The sequence below is a fragment of the Marmota flaviventris genome, chromosome 3, assembly GCF_047511675.1.
Source record: "Marmota flaviventris isolate mMarFla1 chromosome 3, mMarFla1.hap1, whole genome shotgun sequence".
Taxonomy (NCBI): Eukaryota; Metazoa; Chordata; class Mammalia; order Rodentia; family Sciuridae; genus Marmota; species Marmota flaviventris.
Window position 1 is genome coordinate 21,405,801 of NC_092500.1, and position 13,462 is coordinate 21,419,262.

Genomic DNA, 13,462 nt, shown 5'->3' on the forward strand with positions numbered 1-13,462 from the left:
GATTAAGGTAAATGCTCTCTTCCTGCTAAGGGATAAAGAATGGGAAGAATGAAGATTAGATGGATGAGAAGAAAGAGCCGAGTCCTCTACCAGTTTGTTCATTGTGTTACTTTTCATTGTTGAAATGAGATTTTGGATTTTTTAAAATGCCTTCCCAACTCTAGGGTTGTTGGCTTATTAAAAGAACTTCTCTGGTATAGATAAGACCAAAGGTCTTTATAGATTGGAATTGATCAAACACTGAAAATCATCTTGAAGTTGCTGTTCAATTATTTCACCCTTTAGCACACAGATGTGGCTTCTTTCATGTAAAGTATTTTTAAGTGACTCTATAACCTTGTAGTCTGTATTTTTTAAAATAGGTGAAAGCAGCATTTGATCATAGTTTTAAGGAAAACAAATTTCAGGCCTGTTTTTTTTCTAAACAAAAACTTTAATATTTTACAAGGACAATTTTGTTTCCTTTTCATTTATCTTTCATTTATATACTTTATCTTACCAATATCCTCTTCATTCACTTTTCCATGGATATTCAGTGCTCCAACCAGGCTACTTATAGCCTATCTATAGTTTCCCAAAGCTGTAATAAACTTCCATGGTTGTGTCCCACTGCAGGAATCTAGAAAGAATGTAGCTGAAAACCATTGGCTTGGGTCTCTCTTTGGGCTGCAGTCAAACTGTTTCACAGAACTTAGGTCATTTCCAGGCTTGACTGGCAATGAAGGATCTGCTTTCAAATTGGCTTATGTAGTGGTTGACAAGTTTCACTCATGGTGGGCACAGGTCTCTTGCCATGCCAAATGGGCCTTCCATAAGACTGCTCACAGTGTGGCAATTTACTTTGAAATCAGGGTGATCAGCACATCCACCACCTCAAATATTTATCTTTTTGTTGTTGTTGTTGTTGTTTTTTGGAACATTCAAGTTTCTCTCTACTGGTTGCCCTGCTGTGCAAGGAACATCAGAGGTTACTTTTCCTATCCAACTGCATTCTTGTACTCATTAACTATCCCCTTCCATCCCACCTCCACCTATTGCAGCCTATTTGGTTAAACGTTATTTTCAGTATGTCTGTGAGGTTGTTTGTAGATGAGATTAACTTCTGAATGGTATTCTGAACAAACCAAATTGTCCTTCCTAATGTTATAAGCCTCATTTGATCAACTGAATACTTGAATAGAGCAAGCCGACTGAGTAAAGGAGAACTCCTCCTGCCTGACTGCTTGAACTGGAACATTTCCTTTGGACTTTTAACTTGGACTGAAATTTTAGTTCTTCTATTAAGATCCATTTGGACTTGAACTTATAATTATAACATCACTTCTCCTGATTCTCAGTCCTCTTGACTCAGACTAGAACTATCCATTGGCTCTCCTGGGTCTCCAGCTTGCCATATGCATACCTTGGAACCTTGGCTTCCATGTATTGTGGGCCAATTCCTCATAGTAAATCTTTCTTTCTAGATATATCCCTCAAGCTCTCAAGGGATTATCTCTTATTTTTGGAATTAAATTCTGTCCCTACCAATTTGTGTTAATAGATAAAAGATATTGGCCTCAAATTTCACTGAAGTATTCATGATCTTTTCTATTTCTTTTCTTGCTTTCTTCCCTGGAATTTCTTTCATCTTCTACATTTTTAAAATTTTGATGATATTTGGTTTGATAGCAGAAAAGGAAACTCATTTATTAAACTACTGTATATCTGGTAACACAGTTATTTATCTTCTATTTTATCTATACATATAAACCTACAACATAGCTATTAATCATTCCTTTTTTTTTTTTTTTTAATTTTTTATTGTGGGTTGTTCAAAACATTACAAATTTCTTGACATATCATATTCCACACTTTGATTCAAGTGGGTTATGAACTCCCACCTTCACCCCATACACAGATTGCAGAATCACATCAGTTACACATCCATTGATTTACAAATTGCCATACTAGTGTCTGTTGTGCTCCACTGCCTTTCCCATCCTCCACCCTCCCCCCTCCCCACCTCTCCCCTCCCCTCCCCTCCTCTCTCTCTACCTCCTCCACTGTATAACCCTGAGGGTCTCCTTCCATTACCATGCAATTTCCCTTCTCTCTCCCTTTCCCTCCCACCTCTCATCCCTGTTAAATGTTAATCTTCTTCTCCTGTTCTTCGTCCCTACACTGTTCTTAGTTACTCTCCTTATATCAAAGAAGACATTTGGCATTTGTTTTTTAGGGATTGGCTAGCTTCACTTAGCATAATCTGCTCTAATGCCATCCATTTCCCTGTAAATTCTATGATTTTGTCATTTTTTAATGCAGAGTAATACTCCATTGTGTATAAATGCCACATTTTTTTTATCCATTCGTCTATTGAAGGGCATCTAGGTTGGTTCCACAGTCTTGCTATTGTGAACTGTGCTGCTATGAACATCGATGTAGCAGTGTCCCTGTAGCATGCTCTTTTTAGGTCTTTAGGGAATAGACCAAGAAGGGGAATAGCTGGGTCAAATGGTGGCTCCATTCCCAGTTTTCCAAGAAATCTCCATACTGCTTTCCAAATTGGCTGCACCAATCTGCAGTCCCACCAGCAATGTACAAGTGTACCCTTTTCCCCACATCCTCGCCAGCACTTGTTGTTGTTTGACTTCCTAATGGCTGACAATCTTACTGGAGTGAGATGGTATCTTAGGGTGGTTTTGATTTGCATTTCTCTGACAGCTAGAGATGTTGAGCATTTTTTCATGTACTTGTTGATTGACTGTATGTCCTCCTCTGAGAAGTGTCTGTTCAGGTCCTTGGCCCATTTGTTGATTGGGTTGTTTGTTTTCTTATTGTCTAATTTTTTGAGTTCTTTGTATACTCTGGATATTAGGGCTCTATCTGAAGTGTGAGGAGTAAAGATTTGTACCCAGGGTGTAGGCTCCCTATTTACCTCTCTTATTGTTTCTTTTGCTGAGAAAAAACTTTTTAGTTTGAGTAAGTCCCATTTGTTGATTCTAGTTATTAACTTTTGTGCTATGGGTGTCCTATTGAGGAATTTGGAGCCCGACCCCACCGACTGTAGATCGTAGCCAACTTTTTCTTCTATCAGACGGCGCGTCTCTGATTTGATATCAAGCTCCTTGATCCATTTTGAATTCACTTTTGTGCATGGCGAGAGAAAGGGATTTAGTTTCATTTTGTTGCATATGGATTTCCAGTTTTCCCAGCACCATTTGTTGAAGATGCTATCCTTCCTCCATTGCATGCTTTTAGCCCCTTTATCAAATATAAGATAGTTGTAGTTTTGTGGATTGGTTTCTGTGTCCTCTATTCTGTACCATTGGTCCACCCGCCTGTTTTGGTACCAGTACCATGCTGTTTTTGTTACTATTGCTCTGTAGTATAGTTTGAAGTCTGGTATCGCTATACCGCCTGATTCGCACTTCCTGCTTAGCATTGTTTTTGCTATTCTGGGTCTTTTATTTTTCCATATGAATTTCATGATTGCTTTCTCTATTTCTACAAGAAATGCCGTTGGGATTTTGATTGGCATTGCATTAAACCTATAGAGAACTTTTGGTAATATCGCCATTTTGATGATGTTAGTTCTGCCTATCCATGAACAGGGTATATTTTTCCATCTTCTAAGATCTTCTTCTATTTCTCTCTTTAGGGTTCTGTAGTTTTCATTGTATAAGTCTTTCACCTCTTTTGTTAGGTTGATTCCCAAGTATTTTATTTTTTTTGAAGATATTGTGAATGGAGTGGTTGTCCTCATTTCCAATTCAGAGGATTTGTCGCTGATATACAGGAATGCCTTTGATTTATGTGTGTTGATTTTATATCCTGCCACTTTGCTGAATTCATTTATTAGCTCTAATATTTTCTTTGTAGAGCCTTTTGGGTCTGCTAGGTATAGAATCATATCATCTGCAAATAGTGATAATTTAAGTTCTTCTTTTCCTATTTTTATGCCTTTAATTTCTTTCGTCTGTCTAATTGCTCTGGCCAGTGTTTCGAGAACTATGTTGAACAGAAGTGGAGAGAGAGGGCATCCCTGTCTAGTTCCAGATTTTAGAGGGAATGCCTTCAGTTTTTCTCCATTCAGAATGATGCTAGCCTGAGGCTTAGCATAGATTGCTTTTACAATATTGAGGTATGTTCCTGTTATCCCTAGTTTTTCTAGAGTTTTGAACATAAAGGGATGCTGTACTTTGTCAAATGCTTTTTCCGCATCTATCGAGATGATCATATGGTTCTTATTTTTAAGTCTATTGATGTGGTGAATAACATTTATTGATTTCCGTATATTGAACCAGCCTTGCATCCCAGGGATGAATCCTACTTGATCATGGTGTACAATTTTTTTGATATGTTTTTGTATCCGATTCGCCAGAATTTTATTGAGGATTTTTGCATCTAGGTTCATTAGAGATATTGGTCTGTAGTTTTCTTTCTTTGAAGTGTCTTTGTCTGGTTTAGGTATCAGGGTGATGTTGGCCTCATAGAATGAATTTGGAAGTTCTCCCTCCTTTTCTATTTCCTGAAGTAGCTTGAAAAGTATTGGTATTAGTTCTTCTTTAAAGGTTTTGTAAAATTCTGCTGTATACCCATCTGGACCTGGGCTTTTCTTAGTTGGTAGTCTTTTTATGGTTTCTTCTATTTCCTCAATTGATATTGGTCTGTTTAGGTTTTCTATATCCTCCTGACTCAATCTGGGCAGATCATATGACTTAAGAAATTTATCTATGCCTTCACTATCTTCTAATTTATTGGAGTATAAGGATTCAAAATAGTTTTTGATTATCTTCTGTATTTCTGAAGTGTCTGTTGTGATATTGCCTTTTTCATCCCGTATGCTAGTAATTTGAGTTCTCTCTCTTCTTCTCTTCGCTAGCATCGCTAAGGGTCTGTCGATTTTGTTTATTTTTTCAAAGAACCAACTTTTAGTTTTGTCAATTTTTTCAATTGTTTCTTTTGTTTTGATTTCATTAATTTTAGCTCTGATTTTAATTATTTCTTGCCTTCTACTTCTTTTGCTGTTGTTTTGCTCTTCTTTTTCAAGGATTTTGAGATGAAGTATGAGATCATTTATTTGTTGGTTTTTTCTTTTTTTAAGGAATGAACTCCAAGCAATGAATTTTCCTCTTAGAACTGCTTTCAATGTGTCCCATAGATTCCGATATGTTGTGTCTGTGTTTTCATTTATCTCTAAGAATTTTTTGATTTCCTTCTTGATGTCTTCTATAACCCATTGATCGTTCAGTAACCTATTGTTCATTCTCCAAGTGATGTATGCTTTTTCCTTCCTTCTTTTATCGTTGATTTTCAGTTTCATTCCATTATGATCAGATAAGATGCATGGTATTATCTCTACTCCTTTATATTGTCTAAGAGTTGCCCTGTGACATAATATATGATCTATTTTTGAGAAGGATCCATGTGCTGCTGAGAAAAAAGTGTAACTGCTTGATGTTGGGTGGTATATTCTATATATGTCAATTAGGTCTAGGTTATTAATAGTGTTATTGAGTTCTATAGTTTCCTTATTCAACTTTTGTTTGGAAGATCTGTCCAGTGGCGAGAGAGGTGTGTTGAAGTCTCCCATGATTATGGTATGGTGGTCTATTAGACTCTTGAACTTGAGAAGAGTTTGTTTGACGAATATAGCTGCACCATTGTTTGGGGCATAAATATTTATGATTGTTATGTCTTGTTGGTGTATGGTTCCCTTAAGCAGTATGTAGTGTCCCTCTTTATCTCTTTTGATTAACTTTGGCTTGAAATCTATTTTATTTGATATGAGTATGGACACTCCTGCTTGTTTCCGAAGTCCATATGAGTGATATGATTTTTCCCAACCTTTCACCTTCAGCCTATGTATGTCCTTTCCTATCAAATGCGTCTCCTGTAGGCAGCATATTGTTGGGTCTTGTTTTGTGATCCATTCTACTAGCCTGTGTCTCTTAATTGGTGAGTTTAAGCCATTAACATTTAGGGTTATTATTGAGATATGGGTTGTTCTTCCAGCCATATTTGTTTATTTCTGTTACTAAACATGGTTTGTTTTCCTCTTTGATTATCCCCCCCCCTTTACTGTCCTACCTCCCACTGTTGGTTTTCATTGTTATTTTCCATTTCCTCTTCCTGTAATGCTTTGGCGAGGATGTTTTGAAGAGATGGTTTTCTAGCTGCGAATTCTTTAAACTTTTGTTTATCGTGGAAGGTTTTAATTTCATCCTCCATCCTGAAGCTTAATTTCGCTGGATACACAATTCTTGGTTGGAACCCATTTTCTTTCAGTGTTTGAAATATGTTATTCCAGGATCTTCTAGCTTTCAGAGTCTGTGTTGACAGATCAGCTGTTATCCTGATTGGCTTACCCCTAAATGTAATCTGCTTCCTTTCTCTTGTAGCTTTTAAAATTCTCTCCTTATTCTGTATGTTGGGCATCTTCATTATAATGTGTCTAGGTGTGGATCTCTTATGATTTTGCACATTCGGCGTCCTGTAGGCTTCTAGGATTTGGGATTCTGTCTCATTCTTCAAGTCTGGGAAGTTTTCTTGTATTATTTCATTGAATAGACTTCTCATTCCTTTGGTTTGGAGCTCTGTACCTTCCTGTATCCCAATGACTCTTAAATTTGATCTCTTAATGTTATCCCATATTTCTTGGATGTTCTGCTCATGGTTTCTTAACAGTCTTGCTGAGCTGTCTATGTTCTTTTCAAGTTGAAATACTTTGTCTTCATTGTCTGATGTTCTATCTTCTAAGTGTTCTACTCTGCTGGTAGTATTCTCCATTGAGTTTTTAAGTTGGTTTATTGCTTCCTGCATTTCTAGGATTTCTGTTTGTTTGTTTTTTATAACCTCTATCTCCCTGTATAGTTGATCCTTTGCTTCCTGGATTTGTTTGCGTAATTCGTTGTCGAAGTGATCTTTCATTGTCTGATTTTGCTGTTTAATGTCTTCCTTGATACTCCAGATCATCTGAAGCATGTATATCCTGAATTCTTTATCTGACATTCCATCTGCTGCAGCTGTTACCTCTTCTAAAGTTGCGTTGACCTGCATTGCTTGTGGTCCTTTCTTTCCTTGTCTTTTCATACTGCTTGCGTATCTTTCCTGCAGGTGCGGGCGGCGGCTCTGCTCTCTTCTTATTCCAATTGGGGTGTCGTGGCTACCACGCCGGCAGGTCACTGGGCCTGTTCTGGGAGCTGGCGGCGGCTCTGTTCTGCCCCTACTCCAATTGGGGTGACGAGTGTACCACGCCGGCAGGCCACTGGGCCTGATCCGCCGGTCGGTTGCAGGTTTGCCTACCCTGCAGGCGCGGGCGGCGGCTCTACTCTGCCCCTACTGCAAATGGGGTGACGTGTCTGTCGTACCGGCAGGCCACTGGGCCTGTCCCGCTGGTCGGTCGCAGATCTGCCCACCTTTCGGGCACGGGTGAAGGCTCTGCTCTGCCCCTACTCCAATTGGGGTGTCGTGACTACCCCGCCTGCAGGACACTGGGCCTGTTCCTGGCACGGGCGGCGACTCTGCTCTGCCACTACTCCAATTAGGGTGGTGTTTGTACCACGCCGGCAGGCTCCTGGGCCTGATCCGCAGGTCTGTTGTAGGTCTGCCTACCTTGGAGGCGCGGGCGGCGGATCTGCCCTGCCCCTCCTACCACGCCTGCGGACCCCTGGGCCTGATCTACAGGTTGATCACTGGTCTGCTCACCCTGCGGGCACGGGTGGCGGTTCTGCTCCGCCCCCGATTGGGGTCACGTGACCACCACACCGGCAGGGCCTGATCCGGGCGTGGGAGAAGGATCTGCTCTGCCCCTACTCCAGTTGGGGTGACGTGTGTACCACACTGGCAGGCCACTGGGCCTGACCCGCCAGGCTGTCACAGGTCTGTTTACCTTGCACGCTCATTCGTCACAGCGCGAACCGCGGCTCTGCCCTGCCCCTCCTACCACGCCCATGTACCACTGGGTCGCGGGTCTGCCCACCTTGCGGTTGCGGGTGGCGGCTCCGCTCCGCCCCCTCTCCAATTGGGGTCACGCGGTCACCACGCTGGCAAGCCGCTGGGCCTGCTCCGGGCGCTGGCGGCGGCCCGGCTCCTTCCCTCTGGCTCGACGACAAATTGAGGAGACTAGGGTGACTGTGCCTCACCCCCCCTACCAGGAGACCAACTGCTTATGTCACCACTGGTATTGATGAAGTTCCCTCCTCCGCCGCTTTCTGCAGACATCAGATCTCTGCCATGTTGGTATCCTATGCGAATGGCAGCATTTCGTTCCCCTTGCCGGGCAACCAAAGCACCGGGTGAGTCCTGACCGGCCCTCAGCAGGACCCGGACCGAGAAGCAGTTTCCGCGGGCTCCTAGCCCCGGGCCAGGGAAGTTCCGGGAGCCGGAACTCGGCCACTCCGTGCTCGGTGTAAGCTCCTATAAATGTAAGCTCCAAGAAGCAGTCCCCCCGGGCTCAGTTCCGGGAGCCGTAATTCGGCTGCTTAGTGCTTGTTGTATGCTCTGGTAGGCGCAGGGTCCAAGAAGCAGCCTCCGCGGGCTCAGCAGCCGCTCCGCGCTGGGTATTCACTCCGATAAGATCAGTTTCTAAGAAGCACCCAGGCGCTGAGCCCTAGCAATCTGTCTGCAAGCCGCAGGCGAATTGCAGCCTGAAATTACCTGTTCTATGGCTGAATGAGCTGCGGTCAGTCGAAAACAGCGGTGGTGACGTCAGTTTACCAACATGGTGGCTGCTGGCCCCCTCTGTGGTCTGACCGGTGTGGAGAACCGAGATGGACCGCTTCCTTCCCCCGTCTCGAACCCAGAATTCAGCCCTGAGTACGGTGCTTGCGCGGCTGGCAGAAACTGCAGCGCTGTAACCCTGCGTCTCTATCCCAGCGCACGCTGCAGATTCTAGCCTCGGGCCGATTTGCTGAATAAGCAGTGCGACAAACCTCTCGCGTTTGAGTCCCCGTAGCTGATCCTCGTGCGATGGAAATCCTTCCTCCAGGTTCCGGAGCACCCCACTATTGCTGGAAATTCCTAACAAGATATCCTTTAGCCGTCCTGACTTGTCATACTCCCACACAGTGAAGCAGCACACGGGGGCAATGCACTCCCCTCGCCGCCATCTTACCCCATCCTCCCATTGAGTACCAATCATTCCTTTTTATAATTAAGAACACTGAAATCCTGAAAGGTTAAATTGTCTTAATATCAGACTTCAGCAATAGGTGTTTGTATGTAAATTTTGATGCTTTTTTGAATTACAGAGGCTAAAGAGAAATAATTAGCTAAATTTAATGCTGCATTTTTTGCTCTAACCAGTTGAGTGAATAGCAGCACAAAATTGATAATGAGACAAACAATAGAATAGCACATGTGAAAATCAAAATCACAGAAACAGACCCATGGATACTGCAGATACTAGAATTATCAGGTACAGATAAACAAACCAAAATCTTTAGAAGTCATTCTTCCTGTCCACCGATGCTCCTGTATCTATTGACCATCATCTTTCCATTTTTACCCTTCCCTAATTTTATAAGCTATTTAAAACACAAACAAATAATAATGTTTGAGATGATTTGTATGCTAATTATCCATATCTATTTGTATGCTAATATCCATATCATTAAATATTGTTTCTGTGTACTGAAATATCACATCCTACCTCATAAGTACATTCAATTATTACGTGTCAACCAAAAAATTTTAAAATACCTTTATTAATTCCTTCTAAACACCCCCCCCCCACACACACACACACACAGAGAGAGAGAGAGAGAGAGAGAGAGAGAGAGAGAGAACAACTTTACTTGCAATTTTCAAATAAATAAAAGCAAGCTTAAAAATGTTTTTATGGACTGAAAAATTCTAACTAGTGATATAGTGTATTTTAGTAAGAACCAAATGGAAATTTTAGAATTGAAAAGTATATTTTAAATTAAGAAAGGTTTTGATGGCAGATTAGACACAGCTAAAAAAAGAACTAATAAATGGGGAAATGAGTTGAAGAAACTATTCTGAATGCTGTATAGAGAAACAAAATGAAAAAGTACAACAGAGACAATAAATGATAAAAGGAATAAATTCTTTCTAGCATTATTTCCTTCTAGTCCAAAATTAAAAATGAAAGAAAATGGGGTAGAGACAATATTGGAAACAGTAAGGTGAGACTTTGTGATCCTCCTACAGACTCCTATTACTACCGGTAGCATGCATCCTTTCAGTTACTCAGGCCAAAGCCTTTGACATCCTTGAATTCTCTCTTTTCCTATATACAACACATCAAGAAATTATTTTTCAAAAATTGTAATTACTTTTAATTGAAAAATACAAATTAAATATACATATATTTATTGTGTATAGTATGCTGTTTTGAAACATATATACATTATGAAATGGCTAAATAAGTAATTCACATGTGGATTACCTCACATATCACTTTTTGCACATGTTTAAAACAATTTCTACTCTTTTATGAATTTTCAAGGCTACCACTGCTTTTTATTAAGTATTTTAGAGATCTCTTGAGCTTATTGCTCCAATGTAATTGAAAATTTGTGTTCTTGGACCAGTAATACCTCTTTAGACCCTGGCAGCCACCATTCTGTTCTCTGCTTCTATAAGTTTTAACTTTGCTGAGATTCCACATATAAGTGAGAAACATGCAGTATTTACTTTTCTGTGACTGGCTTATTTTAATTAACATAGTGGCCTCTGGGTTAATCCATGTTGTTGCAAATGATAGGATTTCCCCTTTTTTAAAGGCTCCATGATATTCCATTTTGTATATATAACATTTTATTTGCATCCATCTATTGATAGACACTGTTTGATTCCATATCTTGGCTATTGTGAATAATGCTGCATTGAACACAGGAGTCAGGTATCTCTTCATCATACTGGTTTCATGAAAGGTTGTAGAGGATTGCCAAAATGATATATATGCTAGCAGAAGTTATCTACAGACATTTCCATCATTTTTCAAGTGTTTTAAACATTCCAAAATTGTATTTTAATATAAATTTAAGAAGAAAATGTTACACTTATTGCAGAATTTCAAGTGAAATTTTTCTTTACTACCTTGCCTCATATTAACCCCATCAAATACCCAACATAAGGGAAGATTCATTTAGATTTTGAAATTTCATTCATTTAGTTTTGACCATATAAAATGATATGATTTTCTTAGGGTTATAATTTTGTTTGTTTACATTATAAAGCTGTTTTAAAAAATGTCAGTTTTTCATTCAGGCTTCATTTACTGGCCTTCTTTTCTATAGTTTGAGGGATTTCAGGGAAAGTTGTTTGAGGAGTCCTGTGTTTGGGTTTTATGAATCACAGAGAGATGAAACTCCTACTTAATAAAAATGAATACTCATTGAAAGGTTATGAGGAAAGCTTTGGCCAGATCATATTCCTTTTAAGTTAAGGTAAAGTCGTAGTCATTCATGTAGTAGTTGCAGTCTTAAAAGTGATGAGGCATGATTTGTCATTGTGAATTGAATGATATTAATATTCTTGGAACTATACTATGGGGGGATACTATTTTAACAGGAAACAAAACATTTGAAAACATTATCTTTAAAATGTACCAATGAGCATATTCCTCATTATGTTCTTGTAAAATTGATACCAGTCATAAGATGAAATCTCAATTCATATTCACAAAAGTAATTTCAGGTCTTAAAAGGTAAAATGAGTGATTAGATTCATGATAGTTCTATTTTTATTCCCAGATAATGCCTCTGAAGTAGCAATTACTGCTCCAGGAACTAGTAACCATAGAAACAGCTCAACAGGCCCAACACCTGACTGCTCACCTCCATCCCCTGACACTGCCCTCAAAAATATTGTAAAAGTTATTCGACCCCAGGTAAGTTTCCTAAATTACATCATCTACATTAGAATGTATTTTTAAATCAATGCATGTATACTACTTATATTGTAATGTTCGGACTATTATGATATGTAATGGATTTTTTAAATTAAAAGAAGGGTCTCACAAAAGGATGTTTGCTTCCTTTGAAGTTGGTAATAGACACTGAAGTCTGTATTAGCTTTTGGAAAAATGAACCTTGTGTATTACAAGCATTAAAAGAGAAGTTCAGAAAAATGACTATTTCACGTTTCCCTTTCACAGCATTTTAATGATACTCCAATTATTGAGCTGTTAGTGTGTTCTGATGTTTTCCTTCTTCTTTTGTCTTTATTCCTCTGAATATACTGCATTATTTATGCTTACTTCTCTATCTCCTATAGAGAGATATTTTAAGTTCTCTGTTCCTTATGGCTTCTAACTAATGTCATTTGTGTTTGATATTGTGCCTCTCATTCTTCCTTATTTTTTTTTTTCAGAGTTCACATTCCTTGTTAGTCTTTCTTTACCCTTTGTTTCCTTTTTCATTCCTGTTTTTTATCTGTATGTTTTTTTTTTCTCTTTCCCCTTCTCTTTCAGTTGGATTTCCCAGTAGGCGGTTTGCAGGCAAGCTTTAGAAATATCATTGGGACAAGCTGTTCTGTGATATTTCATTGAAAATAGCACTTTTAAAGCTGTTTGCATTATATTTTTGCCAACAGATGGACCTAGAACATGGAATTGGTGATGTTCTCAACCTGGCTCATTCTGAATGGGCATCATAAAATACAAGAGAGGGAGACTTAGGATCCAATCAATGCCATTCACTATATCCTGAGACATATAGTTTGAATAAATTTCTTGATCCAATTTGTAGGGCATATGTGTCTTTTAAGTCTGTCTAATGCAGCAAGGATTTGTTTAGTATCTTACTTCTTTAATATAACATTTTTATTTTTTTTACTGTAATTCTTATCTTCATCAGTGAAATGGCATTTAAATTTCACAAATCCACTATAATTTATAGAACTCCTTCATATATATTATTTCATGTGATCTTCACCAACTCTAAGGGAACTTATATTCTAGTGTTATGTAGAAGGATATTGGTGCTCTAAAAGGGCTAAATTGTCCATAAAGTTCTTTTGCTTTCCTTTTGACTAACAGCTATCTCTGCCAGTCCTGTTCAGGAGTTTAAAAAAATCCTCATGAGATTATTCACCTTGACACATGTTTATGAGTATGGAATTTACAAGTTTGGGGTGATCTAGGCTCAGATAACATTATACAGTTCCCTAATTACATTGTCCTGAATGTATTAATAAAAATAAACTATTAAACATATTTACTTTTATGCTAATATAAATTCTCTAATGTCAATGTATTTGATCATTCAGTGAATGAAAAGCAGAATCTATGTTTCCCTGAATATTTTGTTTTTGTTCAACTTAGCTTATTTTTGTAAACTTTGAGGAAAACTAGAGGTAATTTTAATGCCATCTTGAATCTATTCCTTGGTTCTATCAGTTATTAAATATTTATGAAGGTAATTAACTTTACCTTAGTAGTTGTATGATGATTGAGGAGGAAAACAAAAAGTGGGAAAGTTAAATAATTCAGGATAGTAGTATTTAAATTTAA

At 38.9% G+C, this 13,462-nt stretch overlaps 1 protein-coding gene across 6 annotated transcripts in view; it reads left to right on the forward strand.

The window, feature by feature from the left end:
* Anks1b (ankyrin repeat and sterile alpha motif domain containing 1B) overlaps positions 1 to 13,462 on the forward strand; it is a 1,114,759-nt gene that overhangs the window by 448,422 nt on the left and 652,875 nt on the right. For all 6 annotated transcript variants that reach the window (XM_027947591.2, XM_027947674.2, XM_027947839.2 and 3 more), the window contains exon 11: positions 11,703 to 11,839. In XM_027947591.2, the coding sequence (XP_027803392.1) occupies positions 11,703 to 11,839 (137 nt within the window). The remainder of the gene's footprint in view (positions 1 to 11,702; positions 11,840 to 13,462) is intronic.